A 26,476-nucleotide genomic window follows, 5' to 3' on the forward strand; every position below is an offset into this window, starting at 1 on the left:
GTGCTGGGATTACAGGCGTGAGCCACCGCGCCCGGCTATTCTGCTCTTTATACAATATTGTTGTTAATAAAAATAGTACCACTCCTACCTTTCATGGCTTCCCATAAATGACCCCTCTGTGTTATTTCAATTTATCACCTTTATTGTGTCTTCCCTTGTTCCTTACTCGGTCTGAAATGCATAGGTCATCTTGTTGAACAGTGTGCTTGTTTGCTGTCTGCCTAGAGCCACTTTGACCTTCCATCATCTCTTCTTCCCAGTGCACAACCCTGATAACCCTCACTGCTCTTTACATCAGTTTGTATTAACAAGCTTCCCAAAATTGCTGGAGAGTCACAAAACTAGGTGAATGATGTTCACTACCAATTTGTTACCTGTCTGGAGCTGCGTCCCTACTGCTGCTCTGCATTTCTTTTATGCACATCTAGTCTGTGCTGTATATACCTTTCTTTTCTTTTCAAGCCCAGATCTGTAAAATTATACCTCTTGTATTTAAAAGTATATAAAAAACAAAGTTCATCATTTCCCCAAATCAGCTTTTTCCTTGTCGTCACTAACAGTCACATAAAAAAAACAAAAACAAAAACAAAAACAAAAAAAACAAAAACAAAAAACAGAACATGGGCTTTAAGGAAGATCTGAATTTGGATCCTGACTTTGCCACTTAATGGCTGTGTGATTTTGGGAACTGTTTAACCTCTGAGCCTATTTTCCTTTGCATCTTGGAAATTATTCCCAAGTTTACAGGTTGTTATAAGGGTTAAATAACAGTATAGCTAGCACTTACTAGATGCACACACCCTCTCATCTCCTAACTGGTTCCTGAGATCTAGGCATTAAATCCTACTGATACTACCTTTGCATTGTTTTTAAAATATAGTTGATCCTTGAATAAGGCTGGGGGTTCGGGGCATTGATTCGCCCCACCAGTCTCCCATGCAATAAAAAATTTGCATATAGCTTTTGAGTTCCTCCAAACTTTACTAACAGCCTACTGTTGACCAGAAGCCTTACAGATTACAGTTGATAAACAAATTTTGTACTTTATATACATTACATACTGTATTCTTACAATAAAGGTGGAGAAAAGAAAATGTTAAGAAAATCGTAAGATAAAATACATTTCTAGTACTATTATCGATATCATTAAGTTTACAAGTTTACACCATCTGTTTACAAGATGAATTGTCTGAAATGGTGACAATTGCAGCTGCGGACCTCTTCTATCTATTGTGCATATCAAGCCATTCAACGTCTTGCAATGTCATGACTTCGCGTCGTGGGACTGCTTCTAGCATCACTAGTAGTACTCTGTATAGGTTCCATGGTGTTATTCAAGGTTTATAATATTGCACTAACCCAGTGAAAAATATGCAAGAACTGGCCGAGTGCGGTGGCTCACGCCTGTAATCCCAGCACTTTGGGAGGCTGAGGCAGGCAGATCACCTGAGGTAAGGAGTTCGAGACCAGCCTGACCAACATGGTGAAACCCCATCTCTACTAAAAATACAAAAATTAGCTGGGTGTAGTGGCAGGTGCCTGTAATCCCAGCTACTCGGGAGGCTGAGGCAGAAGAATTGCTTGAATTTGGGAGGCGGAGGTTGGCAGTGAGCTGCCATTGCATTCCAGCCCTGGGAGACAAAAGCGAGACTTCATCTCAAAAAAAAAAAAAAAAAAAAAAAGGCAAAAAGTGCGAAAGATCACCTTTTTTTTTGTGATACACAATTTATTGGAGATGAACTGCCCCATGGAGATGATGAGCATCACAGCATTTTAAGTGGATACTCATAACACTTAAGCTCACTACAATAGCAACAGGAGGTGGCTGCTGAATTATTACAGTAGTACAGTATGTTCTTCAGTTAATTTTATGCAGTTATGGTTTACTCCATCTCTACATTTACATTTCTCTCAACTGTAAATGGTACAATGTACAGGCTATGTGCATGTTTTGATAAATTTAAATTTTTATAATAGATTTTTATATATTTTATGGCAGTTAATGGAGTAGACCAGTATCTACATATTTTATGCATTCATATCATTTTGTTAATTTTCTCGATTATTTCTAGGCTACATGGTTTGCCTGAGTTTTTTCAATTTGTTTCAAACCTCAAACAATTTTCCAAGATATTGAAAAAAGTCTTATGTATCAGTGGACCTGCACAGTTCAAACCCATGTTGTTCAGGGGTCAACTGTCTTCACTGCCACCATCCTAGACTAGGCCTTCATTACATCTCAGCAAAGCTACTATAGTATGACTGCTGTTCATTGCTGGCTCCGGTCCATCCCACACACTAGTCTCCTATCAACCTTTCTAAAATACACCTCTAAACTTTGAATGACTGACAGTAGCACATGAATACAACTCACATTCTTATACCTGCCTGTTTACATAAAATGGCCCCAGTCTTCCTTTACAGCCTTATCTCACACCATTTGTTTCATACTCAGGGAACTCCTTGTTTCTCACGTACCAATGCTGTGCTCATTTACTTTTTCTCGTGCTTTGCACTAGCCAAGATGCCCTCTTCTTCTAGTCTGTCCTTGTGACATGGTTAAGGTTTGTCTTAAATTACAAATAGTACTTTTTCATGTGATTCTTTAACTATAAAATTATTTCTACTCCCTCTGAACATCTGAACACTTAACTGCCACTCATTTAATTCACCATTTTACCAACATCATCTTATCAACATAGAAAATCCATTTCATGTTTGACAGAAAAATAGTATCTTTATCAGCGTCTGTTCAGAAACAAAGAAGTCAGGAAAAAGCATTTAGCGTTAATATTTGTTTGCAAAGCTCATAAGCTGAGGCAGTACTTCCTATAAAAATGGTGCACAATAAACATTTCTGCTAGGAGTAGATGCATTCCAGTGATGTACTTTCAATGTCATAACTTTGTTACTAGAAATAAAAATTAAATAAAAGGATGTATACTCAACGATGTTAAAACTTCTGATGCACTATGTCCTTTCCCCTCTATAAAGTTTGAGTCATTGTGTGTGGTTTTTTGTTGTTATTGTTTTCTCAGTAGCCTTAAGACTATGCAGCCACAGCTCAGTCCATTTTCATTCTGGGAGATTCCCTCAGCTGGGACATCTCTTACAAGAAACCTGTTTCTGAATGAATGTTTCAAGCCTTTTCAACCACCAAAACCAGCACCAAGAACAGGTCTTTACCAAGACTGTTTTTATTTAAAATACACTTGGAATAGATGACTATTAATCTCAGCATTTTCCTATCACTTTTAAAATTTTATACTATGTACTTTGTATTACATAGTACAGTACTTAGTTTCAGTAAGACATGGAAAATTTGCCATTTTAACCACCTTAAAGTGTACAATTCAGTGACATTTATTATAGTATATTTACAATGTTGTGCAACCATCACCACTAATTCATCAAAATTAAAAAAATTTTTAAGCCAGATTTAGCAGTGAGGGGCTATATACCAACTTTAATGACACTCATGTTAATAAGTTCTGATAACCCACTGCCATCAGATCAGCCGTAATTCATCCAATTTTCATAATCCTAAAAGGAATCCCCATGCGCATTAAGCGGTCACTCCCTCTTCACCTGTCTCCCTAGTTCCTGATAACTACTAATTGGCTTTGTCACTATGGATTTGCCTGTTTGGGGTATAAATGGAATCATGTGGCTGGCTTCTTCCACTTAGCATGTTTTTAGGGTTCACTTATATTTATTCAGTATGTATCAGTGCCTCATTTATTTTCATGGCGGAATATCCCATTATATGGATGTATTTTACTTATCCATTCATCAGCTGATAGACATTTGGTTGTTTCTACCTTTTGGCTTTTGTAAGTAGTGCTTCTATGAATATTTGTATACAGGTTTTTGTTTGAATGCCTATTTCTAATTCTTTTGGGTGATATAGACTAGATGATGAATCAACTAAAAACATGGCAGCAGCTCTACCTTTTTAGCTTTTTTGGGCCTCATTTCACTTTATAGAAGGTAGCGTATGTATAACTTAGTGATTCTCAAACAGTATGCACAAAATCACCTGGGAAGTCTTTTTAAAGATGCAGATTGCTGAATCTCGTGTCCAAAGAGTCCAATTCAGTAGGTCTGGAACCTAGGGATTTTTATTTTTTCAACGAGCACTGATTCTGATGGAGGCAGTCTTCCCACACTTGAGGAACTTTGGTAACTGACTGCTCATTCTCAATGGAAATCAAACAGGCAAAGGGCACTAAAAAAAGTAAAATGTCGCTTTCCTAATTATCAACTTTCAAAAAACCCTGAAACTTGGATGATAGATATTATGGTACAATACATTTGCTAGGGGAAAAACTGTCTATAGTAGCACCACCTTCTTCCTTTGAATGGGAAAAGTTTGACCAAGAAGGAACATAAAGTATTAGCAGCAAAATACTCTTGAACCAGCTATCATCCCCAAGACTCCCACTATAAACATGTTAGCAACAGTGATAAACGCTGCCTTACGGCAACTTTTGGCTGTAAAAATCTAACCAATTCAGTCTACTTTTTTATATTTGGTTTTTAATAGTCTTGTTCAAGTAAGAAACTAGCTGCTAGTTGGACTGAACCTGTTCTGAAAAGACATGGAAGATTCATTATAAGCACACAATTGCTTAATGTGAGACTTACTGAAAAACAAAAATCACATTACCTCCCAGCTTAAGGCTTCATTTCCTAAAAAGCTGACGTGATTTATTTTTAGAACCAACCGCCTGGAAGGTGATTCTGATTTGAAGTATTCTAACTGATGTTAGACCTTAAAAACACAAGACCATCTTGAGTATTAACTATCTTTAATTAATCATATTTTATAGAAGCTCAAAACACCCGAATATTTATCCTTTATATGAATAAACAAAAGCCCTATGAATTCCCATATGCAGAACACTATATAAAAGAATTCCGATAAAAATTACATTGGGATATTTTCAGCTGTAGCTTCCTCTGAATTGGACAGCATCTGTCTGAATGCACATTCTTCTTTGTGATAATCTAACCTTAGTGTAAGTACAAATCACAGAAGAAATTAAAGTTTTCATCTTTAATGAAATGACTTTGGAAATAACGTACATTTCCATGACACCAATACTACAGTTTTCGGAGTCACAGTAAGATACACAGAATTACATCCGTAATTAATAAGAATGCCAACATGTCAAGCAGTAATTTGTTACATGGCAAACAAAATCAAGAAAGCAACCATCAAACAAAAGAGACCCATAGCTTCAGACAAGGCAAATCCCAGGATAGCATATGAGAACAGCTGCTGCTTCAGCGAAGGGTTTCTAAAAGAGACCACATATGACTGTTACTTTGAAATATTAGTTTCGACATGTTTGGTAAACGTTAAAGAATCAGATTACTAGTGTGGGGATTTCTGTAAACTGAAAAGTCTGCTGGAAGAGTATTTGCCTAGATCTCTCTTATACTAGTCTCCTCAATTCTGATATGGTGTAAAGGTAGGGGGCTGTCTCTCAACATAAATGGTTACTTTTCATTCATTTTGATGGGTTCTGACATTCTTATCCCTCTGAAAATATGGTCTATACCTTTTAAGATCTGACAGTTTAGGTCTTAAATAAAATAAATTGATTCTTTTAAGGAATGTGCTCTAATAACTTTATTCCCCAAATAGTTTAACAATTAGGAATGCAGACTCTTAAGTCAGATGTAGTTAAAATTCATTTTCTGACATTTACTAGCTATGACCTGGGCAAGTAATGTGACCTGTGTCTCTAGACCTTCATAGGTGTTATTCTCATAATACCCCAAATGCTGTTATGAGAATTAAGTGAGATAATGCATACAAAGCCGTTTAAATGTAATGCAAGACACAGAGTAAGCACTTAATGCAAAGTAGCTATTATTTCAGTAGCTAAGTTTCCAACTATTGCAAGCATGCTCTTAAACTTACTTATTTAGGGATAGAAATGATTACCTGGCATAACCAATGATAAGGCTGCCAAAGACTGTTCCAATACCAGCACCAGAACCAGCCACTCCTACTGTTGCAGCACCTGCACCAATAAATTTGGCAGCAGTATCAATGTCTCTGCTGATTGCACTGGTCTGAAACTCCCTTTGGATTAGCTGAGACACACCATTCTGGGCCCCATTAAATACCGTAGAGCCCTAGAAAACAGAAAATAAAGGTAAAGGTCTATCAGTAATCACAGGTAGCTATTTTAATTAAGTACCATACTGTCAAAATGATAACTACTTTTTTACTTTGTAGCTGAGTGTAAAGAGGCAAATCAAGAGCTTAGAATAATCTCACTCTTGGAGAATAGGGATAACAATGTCTACATCTTAAAAGTGTGTTGAAAATTAAGAAACAACATATATAAATATGCTTTTAGAGTAGGGTTTTTTGTTTTGTTTTTTTTAAAGAGAGGGTCTCACCTGGTTTGTCACCCAGGCTGGAGTGCAGTACAGTGTGGTGTGATCATAGCTCACTATAGGCTCCAACTCCTGGGGTCAAGCAATCCTCCCGCCTTGGCCTCCCACAGTGCTAGGAACACAGGTGTGAGCCATCGCATCCAGCCCAATAGAGCAGATTTTTCAATAACTGTAGCTATTATAATTTTAAATATAGGCAACTTAAATCGATAGACTTGAATATAAGTACCACAGTATTTCTTGGTCAAGTTTTGGATAGAGAAATTTCTCTACTTGGCTCATCTAGTTTTTTGGATAAAAGGGTGGAAAAGAATTGCCCTCAAACTCTTATTAATGAAGTTTTTTTCCTTCACTCTAATCAAAACCCTACCCTTACTTGGTAGTGTTACCTAATTTCAATTATTGCTACTATTACCTCTCCAGTCCTAGCCTCTGGTCGAGATAACACTGATGCAGAAATTGGTCTGTATGCAACTCTGGATCCAGCTCGGATCTATTAATGATAAAAAAAAAAAAAAAAAAAATTCCAGTATTAAGAAAGAATACAGGTAAGATTTCAATGACTTTTCTGGTACCATGAATTCTAAAAAAGCAAGCAGTAAAATGAATCAGAGACTTCTGAATTGACTCTTCGCTGTTTGGTCATTTTTAATACATGAAGCAATTTTAATAACGTTTCATGCTAATGAAATTGTAAAGCTTGCTACCTTAAATAAAATTTCTAATAACAATTAATTACAAAGAGAGTAAGAAATGCTTTTGACATTTCCATTATTGTAGCGCCATAAGTCAAGTCAGAAAAAAGCAATAAATACCACACATTCCTTGGCAATTTTAAGTGGACCAACAAGTATATTAGTAGTGTCACTGTAAACATTCATCACTCAAAATAGCCCAGCAGTTAATATAAGCTGACCATTTCAAAGATATTTCTATATGACCATTAATCATAAAAAAAAGGTGTCTAAAAAAGGAACTTAAGCAATTCTACATCAGTTTAAGAATAATCTGTGAAATATCTGACCATAAGGACATATTCCAGTCCAACTTCTCTGCCCTTGAGTGTCTACTAAACTAAGGTCACAGAAAAACCCTTTAGAACCAAGATCTGATTCTCTAAGACAAATCCTCCAGATTTAGACTCACTTAAAGCCTGCAAAATTGTTATGAAAATAATACTCCAGAGGCAGGAAGAAAGACTCTGGGCTCGTTCCCCCACCACCTTCTTCCGCCCCCACACGGAAAGGCAAAGTCCCTCCCTCTGCAGCAACGAGTTTGACCTACAGACAGGCACTGGACAGCGCTGCTGAGGTGAACTAGGCCTCAGCGGCCCCCTACATCCTCTGCAGTACTCCAGGCTTCGCGGTCGACCCCAATCCAACAGAGAAGCTGAGAGGAGGTGGGGGAAAGGGCCGCTCGGGTCTAAGGACAGGAGAGTTTGACCTACACCGAGTGAGGCCTGACAGCTAGGCCTCGGCTGCTCTGCCTCGCCCTAGTGGCGAGGAGAAAGCTGAGATGCCCTAAGATTAGGAAGAAAGGAAGAAAACGGCAATAGGTTAATGGGTGAGGGCACAGTCGTTCCCGGAGGGCGGTGTGCCCCGCCCGAGGGTTGCCCCATTCAACAACGTGGACGCTCCAGGACAAGCGGCCCAGCCCTCATTCCCCCCGGCCCTGCCTGGGCTACGCACCAGAGCGGGCGTGCAGGCGAGCTTGGCGCAGGCGAACATCTTACACTCTTCGGGACCGCGCGGCTGGAGATACTGGGTGACAGGTGACGTGGGCTCCTCTCCCTCTTCCTCTCTGCGGAGGCAAAGAGGCTTAAGGTCAAGTGCCCTCCAGGGGCCTGTCCTTCCCACCCAGGCCCCGCAGGCTCCCGTGCACGCCGTCAGTTTGGGCCCCGTGCCCAGTGAGGCGCCGGCACAATGAATGGGTCCCTATTGGGCGCCGCTCCGCCCCGACCAGGCCGGGCTCCCTGTGCCCTCCACTTACCTTCCCGAGAGGTAGCTGCGGCACCGGCGGCGGCAGAGGTCGAAGTAATGGGACTGAGCGCGCAAGCGCGGTCCAGCCCTTATTCGCGCCGCAGCACCCGGATGAAGAAGGCGGGGTTTCGGGTGCACCAAGGGAGATACTCAAGGTCACTTTGTAACAACTTTATTGGCAACTAGCCGGGAAGGACAACGACAACCACCTGGTGATTGGGCAGGCAGTGAGTGGTAAGAGGGAGACAAAAAGAAAAACTGTAGACTAGCCCCGGCAGAGAGGACTAAATATATTAACTTTTGATACGAGTTGGCTGCAGGATAGTGGGTCTTTTTCTTCACGTTGTAAGATTTGGCCTTTTATCAGTTGCTACTTCTCTGTAGTAGAAGTTGACTTTGCTGGTCATTCTCTTCCTCTGTGAAATAGGACTGTGGCTGGCGGGAGGAAAGAAGGGGCATTCACTACTTAACAGGAAACTAGGGTCCCCAGCAAAGCGAAGATATTTATTTCAAGGAACCTGGAAAATGGTTCCAGAAGTATGGCTAATCCTTCAGGTGAAAGAGGACCTGACCTAGAAGTACTGGTGGAGCCGTAAGCAAATGAGTAGATCTAAGAGCTTTGTCATCTGGGACACAAAATTGCCCCTGGGTAAAGTGAGGGTGCTCAACTTGTCTTCTAGCTCTAAGATTGGAAGATTTAAGGGATTGTAATGTATTTCATGTAGGGCTTGAGACTAAAAAAAGTCTGAGTATTCTCAAAACCTACTCAATTTTAACACCTGTTTTTGTTAAGTTTGAACAAATTATCTTCTTCAGAGGAATGCAGAAATATCTCAGAAAAATGATTCTGACTGAACTTCTGGTCTTTTTAGATCCTTGAATTATGTACATTTAATTTAGTAATTCTAACAAATGGCTAATGGAAGTGATATCAACACGTCAACATAAAAGATTAAACATCTAGAATGCCCTGCTAAGAAGATGGCTGGGGACTGAACTCCAGCCCATTCTGCCTAGAGCCCTGGCATGAGACAACATCAATCCGGAGGATCAGCTTTTTACTTGTTAGCGCAAAGGTGTAGTATTATCTAGCAGCAACGCTGGGGAGAAGCCCTCAGAACTAACACTTGAAAAATGAATAAGACTTTGTCACTAATCCAACTTCAAATGCACATGGTTCAAAATTACAAAAATACTAATAATTTTAGGCTCAATCGTTAGCTGGAAAATAGAGATAATTCACATGTACAGTTCAACAAGCAATTATTCATATAGTTTCTCAAGTACTCAATTCTAACCTGAAGAACATGGTGTCCTGTGGTGTCTGCAGTAGAATAAACAATAAAGCCCTGTACTTCAATAATATATCCTCTAGGGGGGAAAATTATTCTAAGTGGATTTATGCGTAGAGATTTTTTTTTTTTTTTTTTTTTTTTTTTTTTTTTTTGAGATGGAGTCTCGCTCTGTCGCCCAGGCTGGAGTGCAGTGGTCGGACCTCAGCTCACTGCAAGCTCCACCTCCCGCGTTTACGCCATTCTCCTGCCTCAGCCTCCCGAGTAGCTGGGACTACAGGCGCCTGCCACCGCGCCCGGCTAGTTTTTTTGGTATTTTTTTTAGTAGAGACAGGGTTTCACCATGTTAGCCATACGCGCCCGGCCCGTAGAGATGGTTTTAAGTGATGTTCCTATTTCTTTAGCACTAAATCAGTGGCAGTAACTATTGAGGAGAAAGCAAGAAAGAAGCCAAGATCCATAGTGGCTGCTTCCAAGTTGCATATGGAGTACTTGCTATGGCAGGGAAAGACATAGGTTCCGAAATCCAGGCTAGTCTGTTCTGTGGAGAGGCCTGAACATGGCTGTGACTCCACGGTGCTATTCTAGATAGATTAACTTAGACTTTGCTTGCTTTCCGCATCCTAAGATTTGCATTATAAAAAGAGGGGAGTGGCTGGGCGCGGTGGCTCACGCCCGCAATCCCAGCACTTTGGGAGGCCAAGGCGGAGGGATCACGAGGTCAGGAGATAGAGACCATCCTGGATAACACGGTGAAACCCCGTCTCTACCAAAAAAAAAAAAAAAAAAAAAAAAAAAAAAAATTAGCTGGGCGTGGTGGCCCGCGCCTGTGGTCCCAGCTACTCTGGAAGCTGCGGCAGGAGAATAGCGTGAACCCGGGAGGCGGAGCTTGCAGTGAGCCGAGATCGCGCCATTGCACTCCAGCCTGGGCGACAGAGCGAGACTCCATCTCAAAAAAAGAAAGAGGCGAGTGAAGGCCGGGCGCGGTAGTTCACGCCTGTAATCCCAGCACTTTGGGAGGCCGGGGCGGGCGGATCACGAGGTCAGGAGATGGAGACCATACTGGTTAACACAGTGAAACCCCGTCTCTACTAAAAATACAAAAAATTAGCCAAGCATGGTGACAGGTGCCTGTAGTCCCAGTACTCAGGAGGCTGAGGCAGGAGAATGGTGTGAACCTGGGAGTCGGAGGTTGCAGTGAGAGGAGATCACGCTACTGCACTCCAGCCTGGGCAACAGAGCGAGACTCTCTATCTCAAAAAAAAAAAAAAAAAAAAAAGAAAAAAAAAAAGAAAGGGGAGTGAATTGGAGTAACACCAACCCGTGTTGATTGAGGGTGGATATTTGCACTGAGGAAGTTTGAAGAAAAAAAAGTACCTTATGAGAGGACTAAAGTGAGGCCCTAAAGATGAACAGGGAACTCCCTGAGAAGTATCTAATCCTTTCTTTGTTTTTTCATGGACAGTGGGGAAAATCATAGTAAGTTATGACATCATAATTTGGCAATATCTGATAAGACTGGGTGATGATGATAGTCTGAGTGATGATGGCAGGATGAAGATAGGAATCTGATAGTAAAGAGAAGTATGACAGATCACTCCCAAATATAGCCCTGTCCAGAAACCACCTGGACAGAAAAAAGGCCGGAGAAAGAGAATTGAGGTGTCCAACACATATGAGTGAGGCCTTCTTGGATCTCTAGCTCTCGTCAAGCCTTCCCAACACCACGAGGAACAGAAATGAGCCATCCAAATGAGCTTTACCCAAATTCCTGATCCACAGTGTCAAGAGCAATGAAAGGGTTGTCGTTTGGGTCTCTTCGCTATCTTTTCGTGCTGCCACAATGGTGCACATGAATGTCCTGCCTGATGCTCTCAAGGGCATCAACAATGCCGAAAGGAGAGGCAAACGCCAGGTTCTTACTAAGCTGTGCTCCAACATCATCATCCGGTTTCTCATTGTGATGGGGAAGTATGGTTACATTGGCGAATTTGAGATCATTGATGATCACAGAACTGGGAAAAATTGTTGTGATCACAGGCAGGCTAAACAAGTGTTGAGTTATCAGTCCCAGATTTGATGTGCAACTCAAACATCTGGAAAAATGTCAGAATAATCTGCTTCTATCCCTCTAGTTTGGTTTCATTGTACTGACAACCTCAGCTGGTATCATGGACCATGAAGAAGCCAGAAGAAAACACACAGGAGGGGAAATCCTGGGATTCTTTTTTTTAGCGATGTAATACATATTCACAAATAAAATGCTTCATGGACTCTGGTACTAAAAGAAAAAAAAAGAAACGTTGTCATTTGAAGCTATTACGTTTTAAGGTTGTTTATAATGAAGTGCTAATATCTATTTAGTAATAGATAACTAAAACAGGAAACACTGTCTGCTAAATATTCACTACTTCTTTGAGATCCATGTGGAGGTAGCAGCATCTCTTTTTTTTTGAGACAAGGTCTTGCTCTATCATCCAAGCTGGAGTGCAGTGGTTCGACCATAGCTCACTGCAGCTTCGATCTCCCAGGCTCAAACAATCCTCCCACCTCAGTCTTCTGAGTAGCTGGGACTACAGGCATGCACCACCACACCTGCTAATTTTTAAATTTTTTATTGAGCCAGGATCTCCCTCTGTTGCCCAGGCTGATCTCCAACTCCTAGGCTTAAACTATCCATCTCAGCCGACCCAAAGAGCTGGGGTTACAGGAATGAGCCACCGCATCCGTCAGTAGCAGCATCTTAAAATGGGGAATTTCAGTTTAAAATTCCAAGTGTAGCTCATAGCAAACCAGATAGAAAGAAGCCCAGGTCTTGGTTACTAACTCCCTTTCCTTGAAGTATTGAGGTATAGTAGGATTGTTATCATTAACTTTAGTGAGGTAATTCCAAGTGACCACATGGAAAGATATTTAAATTATCTACTTTTGAACATTTTAGGCCAGGCATGCTGGCTCAGGCCTGTAATACGAGCACTTTGGGAGGTCAAGGTGGGTGGATCACTTGAGTTTAGGAGTTTGAGACCAGCCTGGCAACATAGCAAAACCCCATCTACAAAAAATACAAAAATTAGCTGGGCATGATGGTGTACACCTGGGAGGCTGAGGCAGGAGGATCCCTTGAGCCTGGGAGGTGGAGGTTGCAGTGAGACAAAATTACACCACTGTACTCCAGACTGGGTGATGGAAATGACACCCTGTCTTAAAAGTTTTTTTAAAAAACATTAATAGCCTGCAAAAGTTTCACCAGCCTTCTTGTGCTGGTGTTATAAAAAAAAAATTGTTGAAATGAAAATCAGAAATATAAGTTTAAAATATTCCAGGCTGTTATTATATTTAGTTTTTCTTATAAAAGCTTTTGTGTCTTATTATTGGCTTTAATTTGTTATCAATTTCTCTTTGAAAAAAAAAAAAAAGCCTCTGAACCTGCACTAGTTTTATAGGACATTCAATTGAGGTTAGCTCAAATCAATACTATGCCCTTTCTTTGAACATTGTGAGGACACAGGGAAAAGGTAAGAGTTTGCAATATAATTGGGCATATGAGAAATTGGACTGATATATATATAAAAATTAGAGAAAAATACAAATTACTACACATTCCAGGACAAAGTTGTGTGATACACTAAGGGAAATTGCATTAGAAAAGAGACTGTCCTGGTCAGAAAGTAACTTACTGAAGAGAAACTTGAGCTAGGACTTGAAAGATGGCATGATTCGGATAGAAAAGATTTCTAGGTATCTCTTAAATAGATCCTAACACTCCCAGATCTACCAACTAACTACCTACTCAGCTAATCAATTTCTAGTGTAGAAAATTTTGTCCTTAAACTTCATTTTTTACTATTCTACAAATTATTTAACCACTTTAATGACATCTAGTATACTGGACTAGAATATTTACTAAACGGGCCACAAATAATTTAGTAAGAAACTAAGAGTAAATGTATGTCTCCATGTCCTCCTTAGGTCTAGGCTAAACTTTTTTTTTTTTTTTTTTTTTGAGACGGAGTCTCGCTCTGTCGCCTAGGCTGGAGTGCAGTGGCCAGATCTCAGCTCACTGCAAGCTCCGCCTCCCGGGTTCCCGCCATTCTCCTGCCTCAGCCTCCCGAGTAGCTGGGACCACAGGCGCCGCCACCTCGCCCGGCTAATTTTTTGTGTTTTTAGTAGAGACGGGGTTTCGCCGTGTTAGCCAGGATGGTCTCGATCTCCTGACCTTGTGATCCGCCCGTCTCGGCCTCCCAAAGTGCTGGGATTACAGGCTTGAGCCACCGCGCCCGGCCCTGGGCTAAACTTTATAAACGAGTTACATGAAAACAATGTCCTAATAAAATAAATGTTATTCCGTCCTTCTTTTCTGGTAAGATATGCTAGTTATTGAGGAAAAAACAATTGTATGTCATAGTGTATAATTAATATAAAAAGACTACTTACATGAAAAGAAAATGAACAAGTATATGGAAATGAAATAAAATCCCTCTGCTAATTCTTGCCCATCTCAAATGTAAGTAATTTTCTAATTTTTCAATTTGTGGCAGACACAGCTAGTTGCCTATCCAACATCCATTCTCTCCTTTTTTTCTTACTTACAGAGATCTGTCCCCAGTTTAAAAAATGCTGAGCTTCTCAGATTCCCTTATGATTAGGAATGGTCAATGACATGTGAGTTGAAGTTACTTGGTGATGCCCCTAAGAATGTGCAGAAAAGGGATAGATTCAAAGGGATCATTCTTTCTTTTCCATTACCTTTTTTTTTTTTTTTCTTTCTGGAATACAGATCTAATGTCTGGATGGGAGGCAGCAATATTACAACTACAAGAACAAAAGTCACACGTTGAGGATGGAGAATCTGGAAAGTAGGAACCGGAATTTTTCACTTTTTTTTGGAGTAAGCAGCCCTTAATTGCCTATTTATGGAGTTCATGTCACATGAAAAAAATAAATCTCTATTTGGCTAAGTCACTGAAGCCAGTTTCTGTTATATGCAGCTAAACACAACCCAAACTAATAGATAATTTTGTAGACTTACATCTCTGAAGATCTTTGGCCTTTGGGCTGTGATTACAGCTGAAGTGCCCCTTCTCCCCCCAAATTTACATTAATTTACATCTGCCTTTTCTTCCTTATTTGATGGTATGGTATGTCTGCTAGGGACCAATCAGTAGATCAAAAACATACCTGTGATTTGAACAGGGAAAATTTAACATAAAAAAAAACCATTAACCAGTGAAAGATGTCTAAAAGGAGCAGAGTGGACTCTAAGGGGTCCAGTGGTACTCCTGTAGGCATGGCTACTAACCTTGGCTGAAGAAGAACGTACAAGAAGAAGGAACCTGAGAAATTTAGAGGAGAATGTGTGACTGCCACAAGAATGTGTAGTCCACCTGTGCTGAAGAAACTTGCTGGAAGCATGGGCCGTAACTGAATTGTGAGGACTGTAGAGGTGAATACTACTAGGCCCTGCCTGCAAACCAATCCACTGGCTCCACACAAAAAAGTCTACCGGAAGAAGAATGTCAAGTCCTTTCCTCTGCTCTGGCCTCCCAGTGTCTCTCCATCATCTTCTATTGGCAGAACCTATCATTTTACCATTGCCAAAGCAGAAATTTGGCAGGGTCCAGCTTACAGGGTCCAGCTCCAGAATAACAAAGCAAGGGAAAAAAAGATGGATTTGTAGCTGAGAAGTCATAAGTTATAAGTCAATAACTTAAGAAGTCATAAGTTAATAACTAGCACAGATAGTAAGATTCTCAACGGCAGGCATTATGTCTAATGCATGCTATGTCTCTCATAGCACCTAACAGAGTGTTAAACATAGTAGTCACTCAATAAATGTTTTCTTGATAATAAATAGTATGTATGAAATGATTGGCAATAATTTTATTATCCTTTTTTATTTGTAATTTATGTGGATACACAGTAGGTGTATATATTTATGGGGTACATGAGATATTTTGGGACAGGCATGCAATGTGTAATAATCACACATAGGGTATTGGCTACCCATCCCCTCAAGCATTTATCCTTTGTGTTACAAACAATCCTATTACACCTGTTTACCTATTTTATTTTATTTTATTTTATTTATTTTTTATTTTTTTTGAGACAGAGTCTCGCTCTGTCACCAGGCTGGAGTGCAGTGGCACAATCTCGGCTCACTGCACCCTCCACCTCCAGGGTGCAAGCAATTCTCCTGCCTCAGCCTCCTGAGTAGGTGGGACTATAGGCACGTGCCACCATGCCTGGCTAATTTTTTGTATTTTTAGTAGAGATGGGCTTTCATCATGTTAGCCAAGATGGTCTTGATCTCCTGACCTCAGGTGAGCCCACTTCAGCCTCCCAAAGTGCTGGGATTACAGGCGTGAGCCACTGTGCCCAGCCCATTTACCTATTTTAAAATGTACGATTAAATTATTATTGACTGTAGTCACCATGTTGTGCTATTAAATACTAAGTCTTATTCATTCTTTTTATTTTTATTTTTATTTTATTTATTTATTTATTTATTTATTTATTTTTTTGAGACGGAGTCTAGCTCTGTCGTCCAGGCTGGAGTGCAGCGGCCGGATCTCAGCTCACTGCAAGCTCCGCCTCCCGGGTTTACGCCATTCTCCTGCCTCAGCCTCCTGAGTAGCTGGGACTACAGGCGCCCGCCACCTCGCCTGGCTAGTTTTTTGTATTTTTTAGTAGAGACGGGGTTTCACTGGGTTAGCCAGGATGGTCTCGATCTCTTAACCTCATGATCCGCCCGTCTCGGCCTCCCAAAGTGCTGGGATTACAGGCTTGAGCCACCGCGTCCGGCCTCATTCTTTTTATTTTTTACTTTTTGTACCCATTAACCATCCCCCCTTTTCTCCTACCCCCACCCTCCACTACCCTTCCTGTCCTCTGGTAACCATCCTTTCATTTTCTATCTCCATGAGTGCAATTGTCTTAATGTTTTTATTCCACAGGTAAGTGAGAACAAGCGATGTTTATCCCTTTGTTCCTGGCTTATTTCATTTGACATAATGTCCTCCAGTTCCATCCATGTTGTTGCAAATGTCAGAATCTGATTTTTTTGTTATGGCTGAATAGTACTTCATTGTGTATAATTACCACATTTTCTTCATCCATTCATCTGCTGATGGACACTTAGAGGCCGCTTCCAAATTTTGGCTGTTGTGTGAACAGTGCTGCAGTAAACATGGGAGTGTATATATATCTTTGACATACTGATTTCCTTTCTCGTGGGTATATATCCAGTAGTTTGCTGGATCATATGGGGGCTCTATTTTTAGTTTTTTGAGGAACCTCTAAACTGTTCTCCATAGTGGTTGTACTAATTTACATTCCTACCAACAGTGTACGAAGGTTCCCTTTCCTTCACATCCTTGCGAGCATTTTTTATGGCCTGTTTTTTGGATAAAAGCCATTTTAACTGGGGTAAGATGATATCTCATTGTAGTTTTGATTTGCATTTCTCTGATGACCAGTGATGTTTAGCACCTTTTCATATACCTGTTTGTCATTTGTATATCTTCTTTTGATATCTTCAAATCTTTGGTCCATTTTAAAATCAGATTATTATATATTTTTTCCTGTAAAGTTGTTTGACTTCCTTATATATTCTGGTCATTAATCTCTTGTCAGATGGGTAGTTTGCACATATTTTCTCCCATTCTGTGGGTTGTCTCTTCACTTTGATCGTTTCCTTTGCTGTGCAGAAGCTTTTTAACTTGATGTGATTCCATTTGTCCATCTTTGCTTTGGTTGCCTGTGCTTGTGGGGTATTACTCAAGAAATTTTTGCCCAGACCAATGCCCTGGAGAGTTTTCTCAATATTTTCTTGCAGTAGTTTCATAGTTTGACGTCTTAGATTTAAGTCGTCTTTAATCCATTTTGATTTGATTTTTATGTAAGGCAAGAGATAGGGATCAATTTCAGTCTTCTTCATATGGATATCCAGTTTTCCCAGCACCATAATTATTCTTCTCTTTTAGCTAAGATGTGTGTCTCTTGAGAAAAATTAGGATTGCCTCCAGTATTTCTTTTGAATATTGCAAAATTCAAACAAAGAACCCAAGGAATATTTTAAAATTGGTGGTGTGAGTTTAAAATACTTGGACATTTTTGTATGTCTATGAAGGATTCTGTGTTTATACTCTCATGTGCCTAAAGAATTCATCAAAAAACCCAAAACATTAAAGCCCTTTATGTATCCATTGCATGATATAATAAATATTGGCAGGAATGGAACATAGGTTGAGGAAGAACTAGGCCCTACATTGAGTTGTCAGGTAAGAATGTTTGTTTGTGGTCATCTTTTCACTTCTTCTTTTGATATTTTTGGTCCATTCCCAGGCCACTTACTCTCTCTTTGGACACTTGGCATCTTTATGGTGTCTCCTGACTATATAAGATTCTTTATGGTAGCACCTACTAAAGCCATCTCTCTCTAGACCATGTCTAGCTCCAGAATTTTTACCCATGTAAAATCTTGATCTCCTAAGTGCTTGTTTCAGCAGCACATATAGCAACATTTTAATGATATAGAGAAGATTAGCATGGCTCCTATGCAAGGACAACACATAAATCCATCAAGTATTCCATATTTTTATAGTATGCTATCATTTATCTCAGAAGTGAAGAGAGATATGTGATTTTATCTAAGACATGAAGAGAATTACAAATTTATTTCTTATATTTAAAAAATAGAAGGTTCATAGTCACCTGTAGGGGAAGGAATAGGTCAGAGGGAATAAAACTAGAAGCTGGGCTGGGTGCAGTGGCTCACACCTGTAATCCCAGCACTTTGGGAGGATCTGGTAGGTGGATAACAAGGTCAAGAGATCGAGACCATCCTGTCCAACATGGTGAAACCCCCTCTCTACAAAAAATACAAAAATTAGCTGGGCATGGTGGTGCGCACCTGTAGTCCCAGCTACTTGGGAGGCTGAGGCAGGAGAATTGCTTGAACTTGGGAGGTGGAGGTAGCAGTGAGCCAAGATGTGCCACTGCACTCCAGCCTGGTGACAGAGCGAGACTCTATCTCAAAAAAAAAAAAAAAAAAAAAGAAGTTCCAAAATGGCCAAATAGAAACAGCTCCAGTCTACAGCTCCTAGTGTGAGCAATGCAAAAGACTGGTGATTTCTGCATTTCCAACTGAGGTATCAGGTTCATCTCACTGGGGCTTGTTGTACAGTGGGTGCAGCCCACAGGCGTGAGCCAAAGCAAGGCAGGGCATCACCTCACCCAAAAAGCACAAGGGGTTGGGGAATTCCATTTTCTAGCCAAGGGAAGCTGTGACAGACGGTACCTGGAAAATTGGGACATTCCCACCCTAATACTGCACTTTTCCAATGGTCTTAGCAAATAGCACACCAGGAGATTATATCCCACGCCTAGCTCGGAGGGTCCCACACCCATGGAGCCTTGCTCACTGCTAGCACAGCAGTCTGAGATCCAACTGCAAGGCAGCAGTGAGGCTGGGGGAGGGGTACGCACCATTGCTGAGGCTTGAGGTAAACAAAGTGGCCAGGAAGCTCAAACTGGGTGGAGCCCACTGCAGCTCAAGGAGGCCTGCCTGCCTCTGTAGACTCCACCTCTGGGGGCAGGGATAGCTGAACAAAAGGCAGCAGAAACTTCTGCAGACTTAAACATCCCTGTCTGACAGCTTTGAAGAGAGTAGTGGTTCTCCCAGCATGGAGTTTGAGATATGAGAACGGACAGACTGCCTCCTCAAGTGGGTCCCTGACCCCTGATTAGCCTAACTAGGAGGCACCTCCCAGTAGGGGCTGACTGACACCTCATACGGCCAGGTGCCCCTCTTAGATGAAGCTTCCACAGGAAGGATCAGGCAGCAACATTTGCTGTTCTGCAATATTTGCTGTTCTGCAGCCTCTGCTGGTGATACCCAGGCAAACAGGGTCAGGAGTGGGCCTCCAACAAACTCCAGCAGACTTGCAGCTGGGGGTCCTGACTGTTAGAAAGAAAACTAACAAACAGAAAGGACATCCACACCAAAACCCCATCTGTTTGTCACCATGCTCAAAGACCATAAAACCACAAAGATGGGGATAAACAAGAGCAGAAAAGCTAGAAATTCTAAAAATCAGAGCGCCTCTTCTCCTTCAAAGGAGCGCAGCTCCTTGCCAGCAATGAAACAAAGCTGGGTGGAGAATGACTTTGACGAGTTGAGAGAAGGCTTCAGACGATGGGTAATAACAAACTTCTCTGAGCTAAAGGAGGATGTTCGAACCCATGGCAAAGAAGCTAAAAACCTTGAAAAAAGATTAGATGAATGGCTAACTAGAATAAACAGTGTAGAGAAGACCTTCAATGACACAATGGAGCTGAAAACCATGGCAAGAGAACAACGTGACACATGCACAAGCTTCAGTAGCCAATTCAATCAAGTGGAAAAAGGGTATCAGTGATTGAAGATTAAATGAATGAAATGAAGCAAGAAGAGAAGTTTAAAGAAAAAAGAGTAAAAAGAAATGAACAAAGCCTCCAAGAAATATGGGACTATGTGAAAAGACCAACTCTACGTCTGATTGGTATACCTGAAAGTGATGGGGAGAATGGAACCAAGTTGGAAAATACTCTTCAAGATATTATCCAGGAGAACTTCCCCAACCTAGCAAGGCAGGCCAACATTCAAATTCAGGAAATACAGAGAACGCCACAAAGATACTCCTCGAGAAGAGCAACTCCAAGACACATAATTGTCAGATTCACCAAAGTTGAAATGAAGGAAAAAATATTAAGGGCAGCCAGAGAGAAAGGTCGGGTTACCCACAAAGGGAAGCTCATCAGACTAACAGCAGATCTCTTAGCAGAAACTCTACAAGTCAGAAGAGAGTGGGGGCCAATATTCAACATTCTTAAAGAAAATAATTTTCAACACAGAATGTCATATCCAGCCAAACTAAGCTTCACAAGTGAAGGAGAAATAAAATCCTTCACAGACAAGCAAATGCTGAGAGATTTTGTCACCAGCAGGCCTGCCTTACAAGAGCTCCTGAAGGAAGCCCTAAACATGGAAAGGAACAACCGGTACCAACCACTGCAAAAACATGCCAAATTGTAAAGACCACCAATGCTAGGAAGAAACTGCCTCAACTAACGAGCAAAATAACCAGCTAACATCATAATGACAGGATCAAATTCACACATAACAATATTAACCTTAAATGTAAATGGGCTAAATGCTCCAATTAAAAGACACAGACTGGCAAATTGGATAAAGAATCAAGACCCATCAATATGCTGTATTCAAGAGACCCATCTCACATGCAGAGACACACATAGGCTCAAAATAATGGGATGGAGGAAGATCTACCAAGCAAATGGAAAACCAAACAAAAAAAGCTAGGGTTGCAATCCTAGTCTCTGATAAAACAAGCTTTAAACCAACAAAGATCAAAAGAGACAAAGAAGGCCATTACATAATGGTAAAGGGATCAATTCAACAAGAAGAGCTAACTATCCTAAATATATATGCACACAATACAGGAGCACCCAGATTCATAAAGCAAGTCCTTAGAGACCTACAAAGAGACTTAGACTCCCACACAATAATAAGGGGAGACTTTAACACCCCACTGTCAACATTAGACAGATCAACAAGACAGAAAGTTAACAAGGATATCCAGGAATTGAACTCAGCTCTGCACCAAGCAGACCTAATAGACATCTACAGAACTCTCTACCCCGAATCAACAGAATATACATTCTTCTCAGCAATGTGTCGCACTTATTCCAAAGTTGACCACATAGTTGGAAGTAAAGCACTCCTCAGCAAATGTAAAAGAACAGAAATTATAACAAATTGTCTCTCAGACCACAGTGCAATCAAACTAGAACTCAGGACTAAGAAACTCAAGCAAAACCACTCACCTACATGGAAACTGAACTACCTGCTCCTGAATGACTACTGGGTACATAAAGAAAAGAAGGCAGAAATAAAGATGTTCTTTGAAACCAATGAGAACAAAGACACAGCATACCAGAATCTCTGGGACACATTTAAAGCAGTGTGTGGAGGGAAATTTACAGCACTAAATGCCCACAAGAGAAAGCAGCAAAGATCTAAAATTGACACCCTAACATCGCTATTAAAAGAACTAGAGAAGCAAGAGCAAACACATTCAAAAGCTAGCAGAAGGCAAGAAATAACTAAGATCAGAGCAGAACTGAAGGAGATAGAGACACAAAAAACCCTTCAAAAAAATCAATGAATCCAGGAGCTGATTTTTTGAAAAGATCAACAAAATTGACAGACCACTAGCAAGACTAATAAAGAAGAAAAGAGAGACAAATCAAATAGACGCAATAAAAAATAATAAAGGGGATATCACCACTGATCTCACAGAAATACAAATTACCATCAGAGAATACTACAAACACCTCTATGCAAATAAACTAGAAAATCTAGAAGAAATGGATAAATTCCTGGACACATACACCCTCCCAAGACTAAACCAGGAAGAAATTAAATCTCTGAATAGACCAGTAATAGACTCTGAAATTGAGGCAATAATTAATAGCTACCAACCAAAAAAAGTCCAGGACCAGACGGATTCACAGCTGAATTCTACCAGAGGTACAAAGAGGGGCTGGTACCATTCCTTCTGAAACTATTCCAATCAATAGAAAAACAGGGAATCCTCCCTAACTCATTTTATGAGGCCAGCATCATCCTGATACCAAAGCTTGGCAGAGACACAACAAAAAAAGAGAATTTTAGACCAATATCCCTGATGAACATCGATGCAAAAACCCTCAAATTTACAAGAAAAAATCAAACGATCCCATCAAAAAGTGGGCAAAAAATATGAACAGACACTTCTCAAAAGAAGACATTTGTGCAGCCAACAGATACATGAAAAAATGCTCATCATCACTGGCCATCAGAGAAATGCAAATCAAAACACAATGAGATACCATCTCACACCAGTTAGAATGGTGATCATTAAAAAGTCAGGAAACAATAGGTGCTGGAGAGGATGTGGAGAAATAGGAACACTTTTACACTGTTGGTGGGACTGTAAACTAGTTCAACCATTGTGGAAGACAGTGCAGCAATTCCTCAAGGGTCTAGAACTAGAAATACCATTTGACCTAGCCATCCCATTACTGGGTATATACCCAAAGGATTATAAATCATGCTGCTATAAAGACACATGCACATGTATGTTTATTGTGGCACTATTCACAATAGCAAAGACTTGGAACCAACCCAAATGTCCATCAATGATAGACTGGATTAAGAAACTGTGGCACATACACCATGGAATACTATGCATGCATAAAAAAGGATGAGTTCATGTCCTTTGTAGGGACATGGATGAGTCTGGAAGCCATCATTCTGAGCAAACTATCGCAAGGACAGAAAACCAAACACCACGTGTTCTCACTCATAGGTGGGAACTGAACAATGAGAACACTTGGACACAGGGTTTGGAACATCACACACCAGGGCTTGTTGTGGGGTGGGGGGAGGGGGGAGGGATAGCATTAGGAGATATACCTAATGTAAATGACGAGTTAATGGGTGCGGTACACCAACATGGCACATGTATACATATGTAACAAACCTGCATGTTGAGCTCATGTACCCTAGAACTTAAAGTATAATAAAAAAAAATTGTTCCTTCAATTATCCTAAATATAAAATAAATTATGTAAAAAAAAAGGAATAGAAGCTGGACTTCTTTGAGTGTACACTGTTTTGTAGATTTGAATTTGGAACCATGCAAACCATATGAGAAGTAAAATTTTTAAAAATTTCTAAAAATTAAAAGTTAATGGAACAAATGAATTTAACTCCGCGTAGCCGGTAGCATAATTACACGGAGTAAATACAAAGAGTTTCTATTAAGGGACAAAAAAGCAAGTCCTTGCTCATTCTGCTTCACACATACTGGCCTCCTTGCTGTTCCTGAAACGTGTGAACTACACTCCACCTCACAGAGCTGTATGTTTTGTTCCTTCAGCTTGTAATACGTTTCCCCTGGATAGTCACTTGGCTCTCACTTTCACTTCCTTCAAGTCTTTGCTCAAAAGTCACCTCTTAAGAGAGGCCTTCCCAAATCCTTTACCTATCTTTATATTTCTTCAGAGTTCTTCTTGCTATGTGGTGTCATGTATTCATCATTAGTTTGTTTGGCTCTTGTGTTAGACTATAAATCTATGAGGACAGGGACTTTGTTTTTTTCTTCTTTTTTGAGATGGAGTCTTGCTCTGTCACCCAGGCTGGAGTGCAGTGGCATAATCTCAGCTCACTGCAACCTCTGCCTCCTGGATTCAAGCGATTCTTGTGTCTCAGCCTCCCAAGTAGCTGGGATTACAGATGTGTGCCACCACATCCGGCTACTTTTCATAGTTTTTCTTTTTTTTTTTTTTTTTTTTTAGTAGAGATGCGGTTTCACCATGTTGTCCAGGCTGTCTCAGGTGATCCGCTCACCTCGGTCCCCCAAGTGCTGGGATTACAGGCATGAGCCACTGCGCCTGGCCAACTTTGTTTTTTCCATTGCTGTATTCACAGAGTCTAGACCATGCTTAGCCCATTAAGAGGCACTCAAGGAATTTTTGAGAAATGGGGTTGAGAAGAAAAGGATAAACTGTTAACTTTTTCTTTATACATCTCTGTATTATTTGATATGTTACAATAAGCATGAATTACTTTAAAAATTTAAAAAATGTGTTAGGAATGTTGTAATAATTCACAATAATTGAGAAAATATATTATTCCCTCTGTGTGTTTGCATTAATTAAACCAAAGGGAATCCTGGCTAAATGTTGAATTTCAGTTCTTGGTGATAGGCTTGGGTGTACTTTTAGTCTATAGCCCTACCCAATACTCTTCAAATTATATTCTCACTCTAATCTATCTATGGCTAGGCTATTGTTGTTTTAAAGCATTGTGTGTGTGTGTGTGTATGTGTGTGTATAGTGTGTGTATGTGTGTACCTTTCTATCTATATATTGGCTATAGTTTCTTATATGTGATAGGAAGATGTTATGTGAATTTTGGCTATTTTTAAATAAAATCAATTGTAAGTGTAAGTCCTCATTCTCCTTCAAGAAGTTAAATTCATCTATATTTAATGGACCCAGATATTCAAATTTTGGTTAAGAGATAGGAAATTTCACAACAGTAACAAAATGTTTCAAAGCACTTTTACTTATCAAAATTTTCTGCTCCTGTAGTCCCAGTGAGGTCTGTAAGGGTCGTATTCCCAGTCAATTCTTTATATCAATTACAGAATTCTAGGGTTTGCATGTGGTACAAGTGCACCATGCTGAGTATGCTTCGTTTTCTCTCCATTTTTGGATTATCGTGGTCCTATGGAGGAATAACATGGTTACACAGAACTAGTCATACTTTTCTTGGTCACCTTTTCCCATTACTGATTTCAATCAATTATTCCATTAGATGATTAGTCTCAGACTTTTCCTTACCCATCTTGCCCTTCTAAAAATTCCTGCTCTCTGGACTTTGAAAATTAGGTTAGTTTCCTATGTCAGGTCCCCAAGCCAGGGAACTTGGCTTAAAGTAGTGATCACTATATAATAATTTTAAGTGGAGTATGATGTTCAGAGGCAAAACATCAAGGAGACACATCCTACAAAATGGGGTCTGCAAGTGGAAGCATCAGGATTTGTTTATGGATTGAATTAGAGTGCTTGTTAAAATTGCTTTCATCGATTTGAACTAGAGCATAGCTAAGCAAAAGATGCATGTTTTAAATTAAAAACTTGTATTTGAACTTGAAGTAGAAAACATGGTCCAACAAACACACATGATCAATAACTACAGAAAAACAAAGCAGAGAACACGGTAGTTAAAAGCTTTAATTTTTAATTTAGAGGGTCCTATCCCCCATATTGTCTAGTCTAGTCTGGAACTCCTAAACTCAAGCTATCTACGCGCCTCGGCCTCCCAAAGTGCAGGGATTACAGGCACAAGCCACTGTGCCTGGCCTCCATCTGCCCTTCTTGACCGTTTAAGGAAATCCTCTGAACTTGTTCTACCATCAGTGGAGATAAACAGATCCCCTATGAGAGTATAGCCTTAAAGAACCAGTAAACTTTTTTTTAAGACTTCTGTTCTATTTTAGCTTAGAAAAACTTCAATCTTAAAAAAATATGCAATGCTTATATTACATTCTATTGTGTATCTGACTGAGATAATTTAAAATACTTTACCAATTAAATGACTGAATTCTCCGCCCTATTATTCTCGAGTGAAACTGATGTACTAGGAGATAGGTCATGCTTTCGTATGGTTTTGCTCACATCCTATCCCACCATTGCCTACCTCAAGAGTGCAAGAATCTCAAATTTAGGTGGAGGGATTTGTTGTCAGACTTTCCTCTTTCTATCTGCTCATTCTATGGTCTCTGGCTAATAGAGGGTACATAATCTACAACAATACAGACAGCAGGTAAATAGTCCATCTTTCTGGAAACTTTACTAGACTATAGCAAACTGTGTACAAATTCTTTTCTTAAGATCCTAGCAATTTTAACTTCTCAAGAGTTAACCTTAGTCAAATTCCACCCCCCACCCTATTTCCTCACTATTTTTTTAACCTCTTGGCTCAGAACATCCAATTCATGCTGTTTGTACCACATTCTTATTTTTGGTCAGTATCAGCTAACATCCGATCACACAGCATGCTGAGAGCTCTGAAGAATGAACTGGGAAAAGAAACCAGGTATAAGGAGTTCAGGGTAAATTCAGGGGCTAAAGTGATAAGTGCTTCCCCCATAGAAAGACTGTGGCTTCTTTAGATAT

The 26,476-nt window shown here is 40.2% G+C and overlaps 1 protein-coding gene, 1 long non-coding RNA gene, 1 other non-coding gene and 1 pseudogene across 5 annotated transcripts; 3 read left to right on the forward strand and 1 right to left on the reverse strand.

Moving 5' to 3' along the window:
- Window positions 1-3,181: 3,181 nt before the first annotated feature.
- ATP5MC3 (ATP synthase membrane subunit c locus 3) lies at window positions 3,182-8,516 on the reverse strand. 3 transcript variants are annotated; one of them, XM_045367290.3, is made up of 5 exons: window positions 8,407-8,516; window positions 8,106-8,217; window positions 6,833-6,910; window positions 5,957-6,150; window positions 3,182-5,303 (listed from the first exon to the last, which is right to left on the reverse strand). In XM_045367290.3, the coding sequence occupies exons 2-5, from the start codon at window positions 8,142-8,144 to the stop codon at window positions 5,189-5,191; spliced, it is 426 nt and encodes a 141-aa protein (XP_045223225.1). In that variant the 5' UTR covers window positions 8,145-8,217; window positions 8,407-8,516; the 3' UTR covers window positions 3,182-5,188. The 3 variants fall into 3 exon arrangements, with proteins under 3 accessions (XP_045223225.1, XP_065381744.1, XP_065381745.1); XM_065525672.2 differs by having other exon boundaries at window positions 8,106-8,234; XM_065525673.2 differs by lacking the exon at window positions 6,833-6,910.
- Window positions 8,513-15,553, forward strand: LOC107126913 (uncharacterized). The gene is made up of 3 exons (XR_006691076.2): window positions 8,513-8,630; window positions 9,269-9,472; window positions 14,466-15,553. It is a non-coding gene; the product is annotated as an uncharacterized lncRNA (long non-coding RNA).
- On the forward strand, window positions 11,396-12,039 carry LOC141408191 (small ribosomal subunit protein uS8-like; annotated as a pseudogene).
- A 2,626-nt stretch (window positions 15,554-18,179) lies between the features above and the next one.
- LOC123568104 (U6 spliceosomal RNA) lies at window positions 18,180-18,286 on the forward strand. The gene has a single exon (XR_006691332.1). It is a non-coding gene; the product is annotated as a U6 spliceosomal RNA (small nuclear RNA).
- The last annotated feature ends 8,190 nt before the right edge of the window (window positions 18,287-26,476 follow it).

The sequence above is a fragment of the Macaca fascicularis genome, chromosome 12 (genome assembly GCF_037993035.2).
Source record: "Macaca fascicularis isolate 582-1 chromosome 12, T2T-MFA8v1.1".
NCBI classification, from domain to species: domain Eukaryota; kingdom Metazoa; phylum Chordata; class Mammalia; order Primates; family Cercopithecidae; genus Macaca; species Macaca fascicularis.